Here is a 14,436-nt window from a genome sequence, read left to right as displayed (position 1 = left end):
TGCTGCTCCAGCATTCCTCACAGGGAGACCTCCAGGTTCTGCGTGGAGCGGGGGGGGGACTTGCATGAAGGAGGTGTCTTCTCCACCACCGCCTGGGGCTTCCCCAAATCTTCCTCCTGGAGGGTGCTTTTCCCCCTCACCTCTTCCATGAAGTCTCCTTTAGTGCAACGGACACCAGAGGAAGTTTCCTGGAAGCGAATTTCCTGGTTTCACGACAGAGGACGGAGTAAATATGGATCCATTTACTCAAAGGGGTTGCCCAGCCCTCCGGACACCCTGGGCTAAGGATGCTGACCCCTTTCTACAGTCATGGCAAAGGAAGCCTGTTTCCTTCCTTCCGAGGAAGCCTATTGCCCCTTCCTCAGGGTCGCTCCCTCTGGGAACAGACCTGCTCCCCCCTCTCCTTGCAAGGCCAGTTCAAGCCCCCGACCGGGTCAAGCACCCGGTCACAGAGTCCAGACCGTCGTCCAGGTGAGCTTCTCCCTCCTCCTCCTCCGGCAGGTGAGTCCTGGCCCCGATGGACATCCTCCTGATCCCGTGGAGGAGAAGACGCCCAGCTGCCAGGACTCCACTGCTCGATACACACACACACACACACACACGCACACACAACCAATGTTTCATGAGCCCAACAGGTGAGGTCTACTCGGCTGGGCCGAGGAGGGCCACGAAGGGAGAGCCGGTCCAGGTCTGGATCTTGGAAGGCAGTTAGAAGAAGTTTATTGACCCCAAAAAAGAGGGAGGTGTGCAGTAAAGGCGAAAGAGAGCCGGTGAGGAGGACCAAGTGGGAAGAGTCCTTGGCAGATGATGGAAGGAGATGATGATGGCGCCTCCTTTCTCTCCTGGGCGGTGGGTGGTGGGTCTCCCTCGGGGAGGAGAGGCGGCCCCGATCCCTGCCTGCCTGGGAGCGCTCTTTGACTCCAGGTACAGGAAAGGAAGGAAAGGCTTTGCACGGATGGGTCTCCTCTCCTCTCCTCTCCCTTCCCGCCTCTCTCGGTGAACCCGGGTTGGCGACACGGGAACCGCGCGTCTCGTCTGAGCCTCTCCTCCCGCTAGAGGGCGCCCCTTTGCCTCCTGGCAGCCTTTGGCGGCCCTTCCACGTCCCCCCCCCCCGCCCGCCTTGTTTCTCCCTCCCTCTCTCTCACCCCCCCCCCCGTCGGCACAGGGGGAGGGAAGGGGGAGGAGCGGGGGGGGGAGTGAGAAGCCCCTCCTCCTCCTCCGCCAAGCCCCTCCTTCCTCCCCCCCCCACATTGTTCCAAAAAGGAGGAGGAGGAGGAGGAGGAGGAAAGGCCTGGAGGGAACGCGGTGGGTGGAGGAGACGCGCGCCTCCCGGATCGGGACCCGGTCAAGGAAGGTGGGCGCCGGGGGTGGGGGGTGGGGCAGATCGGGGGAGGGGAGGGGAGGGGTGCGGCCTCTCCGGGCCCTGCCGAGGAGGATGCCCCGTTGGGGGTCCCCCCCCCTCTACCGTCTTCGTGCAAGGCAGTTTTTTCCTTTGGGTCTCCTCCGGAGGGAGAGGGAGAAGGATTCAAAGGGGGGAGGGTCAGAGAGGATCTCGGGGGGGGGCAGATCCCGTCCAACCCCCGGGGGGGGGGGATAGGGAGACCAACGCAAGCCCTGCAAGGGGCCCTAGGGCTTCCTCGTGTGTGTGTGTGTGTGTGTGTGTGTGTGTGTGTAGGGGGGGCGAGTAAGGAGACCCCCCCCCACCGGTGGAAGGAAGCAAAGGAAGGGGAGAAAGTGACGTGGCCTCTTCCCTCCCCCCCCCACTCCCTCTCGTGACGTAGGACGACCCCCCCTCCCTCCCTCCCTCCCTTAAAGGGAGAGCAAAAGGGGCGGGGGGGGGGAGAGAGAGAGAAGTGGGGTTTGGGAGGGAGGGCGGTGCCTCCTTGCCCCTTCCCTGCAGGGGGCGGGCGTATGCAGGACCTCTGGCGCTTTGGCACACTCTGTGTGTGTCTTTGTGTGTGATTGTGTGTGTGTGATTGCGTGTGTTGTTCCTGGAGGATCTGGTAGGTAGAGAGAAAGGCTAACCCGATCCCTCTCAAGACCAGATGAAGCCCAGGTGGATGGGGACGAGGATCTTCCCGGCTTGGCAACTTCCTTGCTGGGTTGGTTGTGTGAATCCGGACCGTCTTTTCCCAGAAAGGCACCCCAGAGAGAACCCTGGGGGAGAGAGAGAGAGAGAAAGAAGATCTTTCTGGAGCGGAGGCTGGAGATCGATTCCAACCCCCCCCCCCCCGGAGCAGGTCTTCCCCAAAAAACTCTTCAGGTCTTGTGGGTCCCGAAGGCGCCATTCAGGTCCATCGGCTGTGCAAAAGACCTGCCCCCTGGCTCCTCCTTCTGCCTAGGGATTCCCCCTCCGGCCTCCCTTTCATGGCTCTCCATGGAGTGGATCAAAAAAAAGAGGGGCTTTGGAAAGAGGCCGGAAGAGGCTCCGGTGGTCCTTCCACGCGGAGGGCAGGAGGAAAGAAGGACCGGAAAAGGCCACCCGGCCCCTCTGGATCTGGAGCGTTTCCCTCTCCGGGCAGGTCTTTTGCGGAGTGAATGGCTCTGGAGGGTCCCTTCCAGACCGAGGGGTGGCGGAAATGCTTTCTTTTACAGCAGGGGTAGCCCACACCAAGACCCCCCCCCACTGACCCCACCCTCAGTGGCCGCCTTTCCAAGCCCCTGGGAGGTTGGCAGGCAGCTCAAAGGGAAGAGCGAAGCCTCGGCGAGGTTTCGGGGTCGGAAGAGAGGAGGCGAGAAAAGTCCCGAGACCTGAACTCTGCCCTCCTTGGGTGGGCAACCCCACGACACACACAGGGCCCTTGGCCCACGGAGGGGGCGAGGAGCGCCTTCGGAGAGCCCCCCCCGTTGGAATCATCCTTGAGGTGACACAAATAACGAAGGGTCCCCTGAGAAGAGAAGGCCCGTCCAGCCCTCGGTGGTCCACCCCATCACGCGGGGACCGGTGTTTTCTAGAGGTTGATTCTGTTTCCCATTTTTACTGCAACCTGGGTTTTGTTTGTTTGTTTGTTTGTTTGTTTGTTTGTTTGTTTGTTTGTTTCTTTGCTTGTTTAATATCCCGCCTAGGTGGTCAGGTCAGGACCACTCTAGGCGGCTGAGTCTTTTTAAGGTGTGTAGACGTGCTGTTTTTAACTTTTAAATGTGGCCTTCTAACGATGTACGTAAGGTGCATTGGGTCCTTTTTAACGAGAAAGGAGGGGTAAAAATATTTTAATTAAAGAGTGGGAGAAATACCATCTTGTTTGCTGCTGCCTTCATCATAGGTGTCAAGGGGAAGCATGTCCTGTTGCCCCGGGTTTCCGGTTTCCGGCTGTTGCCCCCCCATCTCACTGGGAGGGTGGAGCTTTTATCTGGTATGCCAGGATGAGATGCTCCTCCCTCCCTCCCTCCCTCCCTCCCTCCCTCCCTCCCTCCCTTCCTTCCTTCCTTCCTTCCTCCCTCCCTCCATCCCTCCCTCCCTTCCGTCATCATCAGCTCCTTCCTTACTTCCTTCGTTCCTTCCTTCCTTCATCATCAGCTCCTTCCTTCCTTCTTTCCTTCTTTCCTTCCTTCCTTCCTTCCATGATCAGCTTCACCTTCCTTCCTTCCTTCCTTCCTTCCTTCCTTCCTTCCTCCCTCCCTCCCTCCCTCCCTCCCTCCCTTCCTTCCTTCCTTCCTTCCTTCCTTCCTTCCTTCCTTCCTTCCTTCCTTCCTTCCTTCCTTCCTTCCTTCCTTCCTTCCTTCCTTCCTTCCTTCCTTCCTTCCTTCCTTCCTTCCGTCATCATCAGCTCCTTCCTTACTTCTTTCCTTCTTTCCTTCCTTCCTTCCTTCCATGATCAGCTTCACCTTCCTCCCTCCCTCCCTCCCTCCCTCCCTCCCTCCCTTCCTTCCTTCCTTCCTTCCTTCCTTCCTTCCTTCCTTCCTTCCGTCATCATCAGCTCCTTCCTTACTTCCTTCGTTCCTTCATCATCAGCTCCTTCCTTCCTTCTTTCCTTCTTTCCTTCCTTCCATGATCAGCTTCACCTTCCTTCCTTCCTTCCTTCCTTCCTTCCTTCCTTCCTTCCTTCCTTCCTTCCTTCCTTCCTTCCTTCCTTCCTTCCTTCCTTCCTTCCTTCCTTCCTTCCTTCCTTCCTTCCTTCCTTCCTTCCTTCCTTCCTCCCTCCCTCCATCCCTCCCTCCCTTCCTTCCGTCATCATCAGCTCCTTCCTTACTTCCTTCGTTCCCTCCTTCCTTCATCATCAGCTCCTTCCTTCCTTCTTTCCTTCTTTCCTTCTTTCCTTCCTTCCTTCCATGATCAGCTTCACCTTCCTTCCTTCCTTCCTTCCTTCCTTCCTTCCTTCCTTCCTTCCTTCCTTCCTTCCTTCCTTCCTTCCTTCCTTCCTTCCTTCCTTCCTTCCTTCCTTCCTTCCTCCCTCCCTCCCTCCCTCCCTCCCTCCCTCCCTCCCTCCCTCCCTTCCTTCCTTCCTTCCTTCCTTCCTTCCTTCCTTCCTTCCTTCCTTCCTTCCTTCCTTCCTTCCTTCCTTCCTTCCTTCCTTCCTTCCTTCCTTCCTTCCTTCCTTCCTTCCTTCCTTCCTTCCTTCCGTTTCTTTGTTGGATGCCTTCCTGTTCCTCTTGTTCTGCTGCCTGAAGAAAAAGCCCCGTTCAATAGAAACACGAGGAAGGCACGTCTCAGAAGGAAACGTTTTTGATTTGCTTTATCCATAAAGCCTCCCGGCTGATCTTTCTCTTTTTTCCTAGGAAGAGGTGAGACTGAGCTGAATTCCCTCCAACATTTGCAAGGTAAGTTGCTTTGCCCCCCCCCCCACACTCTCTCCACTCTCAGTTTCCCTGGCCCAGCAGGGATTTGAAGCCAGTCTGGTTTCCAGTCTGGTACTCCACGACACTAGACTTCTTTGAACATGTGCAAAGTGGTGGGTGTTTGGGGGTATGGTTTTCTTTGTATCTTATTTAGGTGTATTTGTTTTTAAAATCTCGATCCTGCTCACCCCAACCCCATGCTCACCAAGGGCAGGTCGTGTTGATAAGAAGCAAATTTTAGTTGTCCTGCTTTGGGGTGGGGTGGGGATCCCCTTCAAGACTGCCTCCTTGTTCCCTCTTAACAAACAAGCCAGAATGGGGGATTTTGCTTTGCACCCTCCACCTGTGCTTCGGACTCTGATGATCACTGACTAACAGGCAACGTCCTTTCTTTTCCCACCTTCTCATTCAATGGGAGGATAAAAGGGACAATAGAACCCCAACAAGAATGGGGTCCTCCAAGTGGCTGCCCCTGATGTCTGTGGTTTCGTTGGTTCCCAAGGAACGCTGGGCGTTCTTCTGGACCCGGTGCTGTCCATGGACAACCAGATGGCGTCTGTGGTCCGATGCGCCTACTTCCATCTTGGACAGATTTCGCAGCTGGGCCCCTGCCTGGATGCAGTTGTCACTCCCTGGATTGGTCCAGGCACAGATAGTCTCAAGGAGAGACTGCAGTAATTCTCTTTATGTGGGGCTTCCCTTGAGACTGACACCGGCAGAGGCAAGAGGGGCAGCATCTCCTCAGTCCACCGCTCTTCCTTTACAGTCTTCTCCTCTGGGAAGGCAATTCCACACCGCCGCATGGGTGAAGGTTCCTCCATTCCACATTCTTCTCTCTTTCCTCCTCTGCTATTTGCATCTGCTCTTCCCTTATCTTTCAGCTCCGTCCTGGACTCTCTTGCTTGCCCCAGTAGAAAGGTATTCTTGCTGAGTGATGCTTCCTTCACCTTTCTATCTCACCTCTTCTCTTGGTATCACCAACCTCTCCCACAGATGAATCCACAGGTTCTCCATCCAGAAACATCCCCACCCCTCTATCAATAGCTTACTCTCTTCACCTCTACCGTACTGGGCTCCACTTCTCTCTCTCACTCACTCTGATCGGGTTCTACAATTTCCTTGGACAGTTCTGTGTTTTGTGAGGGAAAAGACATGAGGGGAGATTCATTCAATAAAGTTTTATTAAGAACAACTGGATTTTTGTCAACAATAGTTTCAATAGGAGCATTGTAACTTGGATTCATAATTGATCTGTCCCATAACATACGTAACTGGCTTAAAACACAGCCGGCTTTTCACGGTGAGGTTTTCCAAACCGTTCTTGATCCGTGGGCTCCCTCAGCCATCCACTCTGTACTGCACAAATAATCCTGCAGTACGGGTGTTGAGTCCAATCCCCTTCTTGAGGTTTTTCTCCTCTTTTTTTAACATTTTATTAGTTTTTCACTCTATCTACATTTGGTTTGTGCTTATCAAGCATCATGTTGCATGATTTGCTTACAATTATTTGATTTTTACACCTCAGTGTCTTCCCAGTTGTCCCCCCAAATTCCAGACATCTTTCAAACATTCAAACTGTTCATGTGTGTATTTTAGTACAGGTATATAATATGGCTACTATCATAGTATTACTTTCATAGTGTGCATTATTCTCAAGATCTTCTACTAACATTCTTAATAAAAGTAGTTCCGGCTCCATGTCCCAACCTTATAACTAGTTTAATTAATCTAAAACGAAAAGCCACCATATGATATTTTTATCCTGGTTAGAGGTCCCCTATTTCAATTTACAGTAATTCTCCTTTTTAATATAAAGGATATGCTTCTTTACAATTCCCAAAGTTAAATATGGGTCCCTTTCCTATTTTTATCTTCCATTTTTCTAAGTTATTCCCTCTGTTATTTCTCTTTTTTCACTTTTTGTTTCTGTCTCTCTAAGCAGGTTCGGGAGGTTTCTCTCCTCTCTGAAGACTCCCGCAACGGTTCACAGACTTCACTGGACCGCGTGGTCTCGGGTAGACTAGGACAGTCCATTCCTCTAGTGACAATCCTTTTTTTTTTGTATTTTTATTTTTTATAAGGGATAACAAAAAGGAAAAGGGAATTGGGATTGATGAGGAAGAGAGGAGACAATAACATACTTTCATACATTCTGTACCTATTGCCATATCAAGATTTTAAATTATTCTATTTACTCTTTTCTGCCTTCTAGATTCAGTTCTCCTTTCAATATGTACTGTTCACAAGCTGCCTGTTGATTCTGTCCACTTGTTAAATAGATCCCATCTTTCTGTTGCCTTTTGCAAGGGATAGTCCTTCATAACTTCTGATAAAATGTCCATTTCGGCTATTTCCCGTATCTTTTCAATAAGATCTTCTTGTTTCGGTACCGTTGATCTTTTCCAATTTTTAGCATATAAAATTCTAGCTGCCGTAACTATGTATATAACTATATAATTCTTTGACTTATCTATATTTTCAGGTATCATACTCAATAAAAACAGTTCTGGGGTTAATGGCACTTTACAGAGCAATATTTGTTCCAACATTACATGTACTCTTTTCCAATATTGTTTCGCTACTCCACATGACCACCACATATGATAATAGCTTCCCACTTGTGATTCACATTTCCAACACTTATTTGATACATCTGTATACATCTTTGACAATTTTTCTGGGGTCATGTGCCATCTATAAAACATCTTATATATATTCTCTTTAAAGTTCACCGATCTTGTAAGCTTTATATTATTTTGCCATATTTTCAGCCATTGATCAATATCAATTAGTGACAATCCTTAAATGCTTGGTTTGGCAGTTGCTCCCTCTCTTTCACGTGCGCCTCTCATTTCTCTCTCCCCTTCTATCTCTTTAACTCTCTAGGACTACTTTCTTCCTCATACCATTCATCTTCTATAACCACTACCTTTTCAGTCTCCTTTGATTTTTCACCTTCCTCCGATGTCAGGAATATTGCACATCCACTGGGTCTTGCATGCTTGGCTTGCTTTTCTTTTCCCTCCCCTTTCAGCCAGAACGGATTAATCATGTTTCCAATCGGAAGTGTTTATTGTTCCTCTTTATATTGCTGTCCATTCTTCCACAAAGTGTTTCTTTGTCTTCTGTACCATCTTCTTACATTTATTTTGCCAGAGACTGTGTTCCATTTACAATGGTACCTTGACTTGCGAACTTAATCCGTATTAGAATTAAGTTCGCAGGTCGAAAAGTTCATAAGTCAAGTCAAACCTTTCCATTGCAATTCATTGAAAACCCTTTAATATGTGTCTGCTGTTTTCCATTCATAGGTTGAGGCATTAGGGTTCATAGGAACTAATGCAAAGCCGATTAATCTGTTCTCTACCACTAGGGTGCATTTTTTTAAAAAAAAATTTTCTTCTGTTGACCTAAGGTGAACTTAGGTCAAAACAGGGCAGGCAAGGTTTTTTCCCCTTTATTTTGGTTTGTAAGTCCAGGCTCCGTTCGCATGTTGAAGCAACTTTTTGTGAATAGATCCATTCGTAACTCGAATTGTTCACAAATAGGGCGATTGCAAATCAAAGTACCACTGTACTTTTTTCTCATTTGGGAAGGTTTTGCATTTGTGGAAGGACCCCTCCTTTCCCTTCAGAGCCTCTCCAACTCTGCTCGTTAACCATGCCGGCACCTTCTTGGACTTAGGTGACCCTCCTTTTTTGTGGTATACACTTCCGCTGGGCCTCTACGACCGTTGTTTTAAACAGACTCCAGGCCCTCAGGAGAGATTTTTTTTCTCTTTTTTTCCCTTCCCTTTCAACTTCTTTCTAACTTGCTTCCTCATCTCAGCTAAGTCTGTCGTTCGGAAATCAATGATTTTTGTGTCCGGAGATTTCCTTGACATTCCCTACCCAACCTGCAGGGTGAAAAAGATGTCAGCATGGTCACTATTCCCTAGGGACTGAGTGACATTCCGGTCCCTAACCAGGTCCAGAGTACTGCACAATAATAGATCCATAGTCCCCTGTCCTCTCTGTTGGGCTCCATGAGAAATTGCTCCAAGGTACAGTCGTTTAGCATGTCAAGAAACCCCGTCTCTCTTTCTTCACAGCACGCATTGGCCCAGTCGACGTGAGGAGAATTAATGTTCCCCGTGATTCCAGTCCTGTCCCTTTTGGACACCTCCCTGATTTCTCTCCACATTTCAAATTTTTCCTCCTCAGGTTTTTCCCCACATTTCCCCCTCACGTTTTTGATCTGGAGGATGATAGCAAGCCCCCCACCCACTATCTCTTTGCTCCTTGGCTTGGCAGTTTATTCACAGTGATTCTGTGATGGAGTCCGACCCGCTGTCCATCTCCATTCTTCTGGATTCTACCCCTCCTTTGACCTAGATGGCCACCCCACCTCCAACACGCCCTGCCCTGTCCTCTAGTTTTTATCATCTGGGATTGCATCATCCCACTGGTTCTCCGAAATCCCACCAGGATTCCGTTATGGCCACTGCATCAATCTTATATCTACCCTCCCGATGTTTCCAGCTCTCTCATCTTTGCTCAGGCGCTTCGGGTGTTTGCATAAAAGCCTCTGCGTATGGAGGTCCCCCAAGAAGGGCTGCTTGTTTGCTCCTCCTTCCAGTGGACCAACAATCCCATCCCATCACGCTCTCTGTCCTAATTACTACACTATCATCACTTTCTTGTGCCCTACCCTCTCCACCCTCTTTCCATAGGGATGAGGAGTCCCGAAATGAATGCCTCTCGGCTCCTGTTTGCTTTCCCCCGGCATTCAGTTTAAAAGCTGCTCTGCTTTTATGTAATATGTCTCTGCTCAGTATTATGTCGGTTTACGTACACTTGGTTTAGGTAATTTCTGGTTTATGAAGGGAAATCAGTTCAAAATAATGTTTTTTTTCCCCATTTCTTCTGCATTTTCAAGGAAGTTTCCTTGCGCCTGGAGGTTAATAGCGCCACCACCGTCGCTATAGCAATCTGCGTTCCAGTTTATGTATGTTTCGCATAACGTAATGTCCTGGAGGACACATTGGTTTTGTAAAACGAGGTACTACTTTAATATGCAGCATTTATAATTTTGTAATATTGAATTTTGCTGGGGTCAAATAACTTCTCAATGTCAATGCATGCATTGTTGCTTTTATTCTCACAGATGTCGTTTATCAAATTCTTTCCTCCCCCACCTTCTCATACACATTGGTTAAGGTATCTAACTCTGGAGCCAGAGGTTGGGAGTTCACTTCCCTTCTAGCCCTGCAGTTCTAAGTTTCTATTACGTCAGTACCTATTTCTCTGACCATCTCTGCTACCTAGACTGTTTTCAGAAATTCCTGATGATTCTCTACCAGTAACAGCATTTTATCAACTCTACATCCCATCCCCTTCATGGATTTGTCCTTTCTCATCACCCTCCAAATAAACTCTGCAGATTTTATCAATTCCTGGGATTGACTACTAACTGCTCTTTACTGGTTCTCGAGTCCAATAATTTAGCTGCATCACATTCATCCACTTTTACCCTTCCTTTCCCCCCCTCTTGTTATTCATTTTCCTAAACAATCCTTTAATTCAAATATTTGTTCTCTTTAATCAAATTTGAGAAATTTATTTCTAATTTTCTGGAAGCTGATGTACAATCATTGGGGAGAATTTGAGAAGGAAAAGAAGTTAATATACTTTGAATTTGATGTACTCATTTGGGTGTGGAAATGATCCTCCCTTCATGACTCCCCACCTCCCCAAAAGGTCCCTCAGTGAAGAGCCCTTCCAACCTCAAGCCCAAAGGTCCGACCTCATCCTCTCCCTGGTTCTATTCCCTCGCCTTTTTTGGCTGTCTTTCCTTGGTTCTCTGTGTCTCAGGAGGAGCCCGAACACATCATTCCTTATTCCTGCAGATTTTGGAAGTGGCTGTTTGTCTTCTTTTTCTGATCTACCAGATGATGAACAGGAGAAGAAGAATTGCCCAGCAACATCTTGGGCCACATGGGCAGGAACTCATCATCAAGGAAGAAAAGAGAATTGAAAATCAGAATGAGGAGACATGGACTTCAGATGAAAGGACTGACACAGAGGAGAAACCACATCTATGCATGTCACCTCAGTAGATATCAAAGAACAGATGCAGGAGAGAAACTCTATCCATGTATGGAACATGGAAGGAGCTTCAGTCAGAAGAAGAGCCTCCATATACACCATAGAACTCACACTGGGGAGAAACCACATGAATGCATGGAATGTGGAAAGAGCTTTAGTATCAGTGGTGTACTTAGGATACATCAAAGGACCCACAGTGGGGAGAAACCACATAAATGCATGGAATGTGGCAAGAGCTTTAGTCAGGGTGGACACCTTAGGTTACATCAAAGGACTCACACTGGGGAGAAACCACATAAATGCATGGAATGTGGAAAGAACTTTAGTCACAGTGGTAACCTTAGGTCACATCAAAGGACGCACACTGGGGAGAAACCACATAAATGCATGGAATGCGGAAAGTGTTTTAGTCACAGTGGTGGCCTTAGCTTACATCAAAGAACCCACACCGGGGAGAAACCACATAAATGCACGGAATGTGGAAAGAGTTTTCGTTTCAGTGGTAACCTTAGGTTACATCAAAGGACTCATACTGGTGAGAAACCATATAAATGCATGGAATGTGGAAAGAGCTTTAGTCAGAATGGAAACCTTAGGTTACATCAAAGGACTCACACTGGGGAGAAACCACATAAATGCACAGAATGTGGGAAGAGCTTTAATCAGAGTGGTACCCTTAGGTTACATCAAAGGACCCACACTGGGGAGAAACCACATGAATGCATGGAATGTGGAAAGAGCTTTAGTAGGAGTGGTGCCCTTAGGATTCATCAGAGGACTCACACTGGGGAGAAACCACATAAATGCACAGAATGTGGAAAAAGTTTTCATATGAGTGATGCCCTTAGCCTTCATCAAGGTGCCCATACTGGGGAGAAACCACATAAATGCATGGAATGTGGAAAAAGTTTTATTAGGAGTGATGCCCTTAGGCTACATCAAAGGATTCACACTGGGGAGAAACCACATAAATGTATAGAATGTGGAAAGAGTTTTAGTACGAGTGATGCCTGTAGGTCTCATCAAAGGACCCATACTGGGGAGAAACCTTATAAATGCATGGAATGTGGAAAGAGTTATATTCGTAGTTGTCACCTTAGGATACATCAAAGGACCCACACTGGGGAGAAACCATATAAATGCATGGAATGTGGAAAGAGCTTTAGTAGGAGTGGTGCCCTTAGGTTACATCAAAGAACTCACACTGGGGAGAAACCAAATAAATGCATGGAATGTGGAAAGAGCTTTAGTAGGAGTGTTGACCTTAGGTTACATCAAAGAACTCACACTGGTGAGAAACCACATAAATGCATGCAATGTGGAAAGAGCTTTAATCAAAGTGGTAACCTTAGGTCACATCAAAGGACCCACACTGGAGAGAAACCATATAAATGCATGGAATGTGGGAAGAGCTTTGGTTGCAGTGGTAACCTTAGGTCACATCAAAGAACTCACACTGGGGAGAAACCACATAAATGCATGGAATGTGGAAAGAGTTTTCTTCATGGTGGTCAACTTAGGTCACATCAAAGGATTCACACTGGGGAGAAGCCACATAAATGCATGGAATGTGGAAAGAGTTTTAATCAGTGTGGCAACCTTAGGTCGCATCAAAAAACTCACACTGGGGAGAAGCCACATAAATGCAAGGAATGTGGAAAGAGCTTTATTCAGACTTCTGCCCTTAGATTACATCAAAGGACTCACACTGGGGAGAAACCACATCAATGTATGGAATGTGGAAAGAGCTTTAGTAGGAGTGGTAACCTTAGGTCACATCAAAGAACTCACACTGGGGAGAAACCAGATAAATGCATGGAATGTGGAAAGCTTTAGTACAAGTGATGCCTGTAGGTCACATGAAAGGTCTCACACTGGAGAGAAACCACATAAATGCATAGAATGTGGAAAGATCTTTAGTAGGAGTGGTGCCCTTAGACTAATAGAACTCACACTGGGGAGAAACCACATAAATGCATGGAATGTGGAAAGACCTGTAGTCAGAGTTGTCATTTTAGGATACATCAAAGGACCCACACTGGGGAGAAACCACATAAATGCATGGAATGTGGAAAGAACTTTAGTCAGAGTTTTGCCCTTCGGTTGCATGTGGACAGAGTTTTATTCGGAGTTCCTGATAAGTTAAGGCATAAGGAGCTGATTCAGTTTTGTGCTGCTTTCCATGGGAAAGAAGAAACAACAAAATGCTGACGTCATGCAACACAGAAAAGAAAAAATGGAGTGCATTTTGAAGTACTACTTGTAATGTCTTTTATTTCTTAATTAACAGAGAGGTATCACAAAATAGACGTGAAACCTTGTGCTAAAAATTAGAATAAGTATGTATTGTGCCATACAAGCTTTTACAAAATTAGTGTATAAATAGAAAAGGATGGATGTTCTAAGTCTAACTGATGGAATAAAAGCAAGTAGTGAAGAGAGTGAAGCTGTCGTTTGTTTTATAAGGCTTTATCCTCAAAAATAATAATAGTAGTTGAGATTTAAAGAGGGTACCAATGGATTTTTATTCTCTATTTTTTATGAACCAACATATATATATTCTATAATATTTATGAATAACTTGGCATTTCTGTGCTATTGTATTGAGAGTATACTGATTTGTAATGGCAGAGATTGTTGGAAGGAGTGGAAATTTTGGTTTTTCAAGATCTAGTCTGCTCGGGCCCTGGACTGCACTACATCGGAGGTGACCAAATCCTTTGATCCTTAACACCTGAGCTTATCAGAGGTTAGAAAACTCAAGCCTTGGGAAATTTGGTTTTGCTGACTGATGCAGAACTGAGGTACATAAATATTGGGAGAGATCTCTGACAGGTCTGAGCTAAACCTGAAGGAATTGTTAAATACAGTTTCGTACTATGTAATAAGTATCAGAATCAGTGTTATAGAAAGAAGTAAGGCTAGAATTTATCCAGCTGAGTAAAACTGTAACAGCTGAGAGAGCAATCCCTGGATTGGCTAATCCTGGGATAAGGCTAGCAGACCTAGCACACACACTCTGTGGGTTGCTGGTGGTGTGGATTGCTATTGTCGTGGTGCTGTGCTGGAGTATTCTGGAAGAAGCCGTGTCTTTGTGCTATATATTGGAAGAAGAACTCTGGCTACTGGACTGATCATATGGTATATGACTGCTGAACTAATTTACAAGGACTTTGACTCTGATTTATGCATTGAACTCTGTTGAAACTGCTGTGTATGACTTCGGGACTGGAAACAAAGACTAACCTGTACATGTATGTATATATTCTGTAATAATACAACTATTCTGCTACCAACACTGCTTTATTGCTTGGTGTCTTCATCTCTCAGGGAAGTTCTACTAATTAGTGCAACCTGTGCATCCTGGTCTTTTGTTTCTGTTCATGGGGTTTTCTTGGCAAAGATACTAGAGTGGCATTGCCAGTTCCTACTCCAGGTGGATTATGTTCAGTCAGAACTCTCCACTATGGCCTGTCCATCTTGGGTGGCCCTGCACGGCATAGCCCATAGCTTCTCTGAGTTACTCAAGCCCCTTCGCCATGACGAGGCAGCAATCCGTGAAGGGGATTGGGAG

The 14,436-nt window shown here is 47.3% G+C and overlaps 1 protein-coding gene and 1 long non-coding RNA gene across 2 annotated transcripts in view; one reads left to right on the top strand and one right to left on the bottom strand.

Annotated features, from left to right (window-relative positions):
- LOC144586374 (uncharacterized) overlaps window positions 1–4,698 on the bottom strand; it is a 44,592-nt gene extending 39,894 nt beyond the window's left edge. Inside the window, exon 1 of the long non-coding RNA XR_013541161.1 lies at window positions 4,578–4,698. This is a non-coding gene — a long non-coding RNA (uncharacterized LOC144586374). The remainder of the gene's footprint in view (window positions 1–4,577) is intronic.
- The window catches only part of LOC140706474 (uncharacterized), a 40,402-nt gene extending 26,244 nt beyond the window's left edge, over window positions 1–14,158 (top strand). Inside the window, 3 exon segments of the mRNA XM_078384515.1 lie at window positions 11,074–12,691; window positions 12,693–12,799; window positions 12,802–14,158. Coding sequence (XP_078240641.1) covers window positions 11,074–12,691; window positions 12,693–12,799; window positions 12,802–13,073 — 1,997 coding nt within the window. The 3' untranslated portion in view covers window positions 13,074–14,158.
- Window positions 14,159–14,436: the final 278 nt, after the last annotated feature.

Source organism: Pogona vitticeps, chromosome 1 (genome assembly GCF_051106095.1).
Source record: "Pogona vitticeps strain Pit_001003342236 chromosome 1, PviZW2.1, whole genome shotgun sequence".
NCBI classification, from domain to species: Eukaryota; Metazoa; Chordata; class Lepidosauria; order Squamata; family Agamidae; genus Pogona; species Pogona vitticeps.
This window is presented reverse-complemented; position numbering and strand designations above follow the sequence as displayed.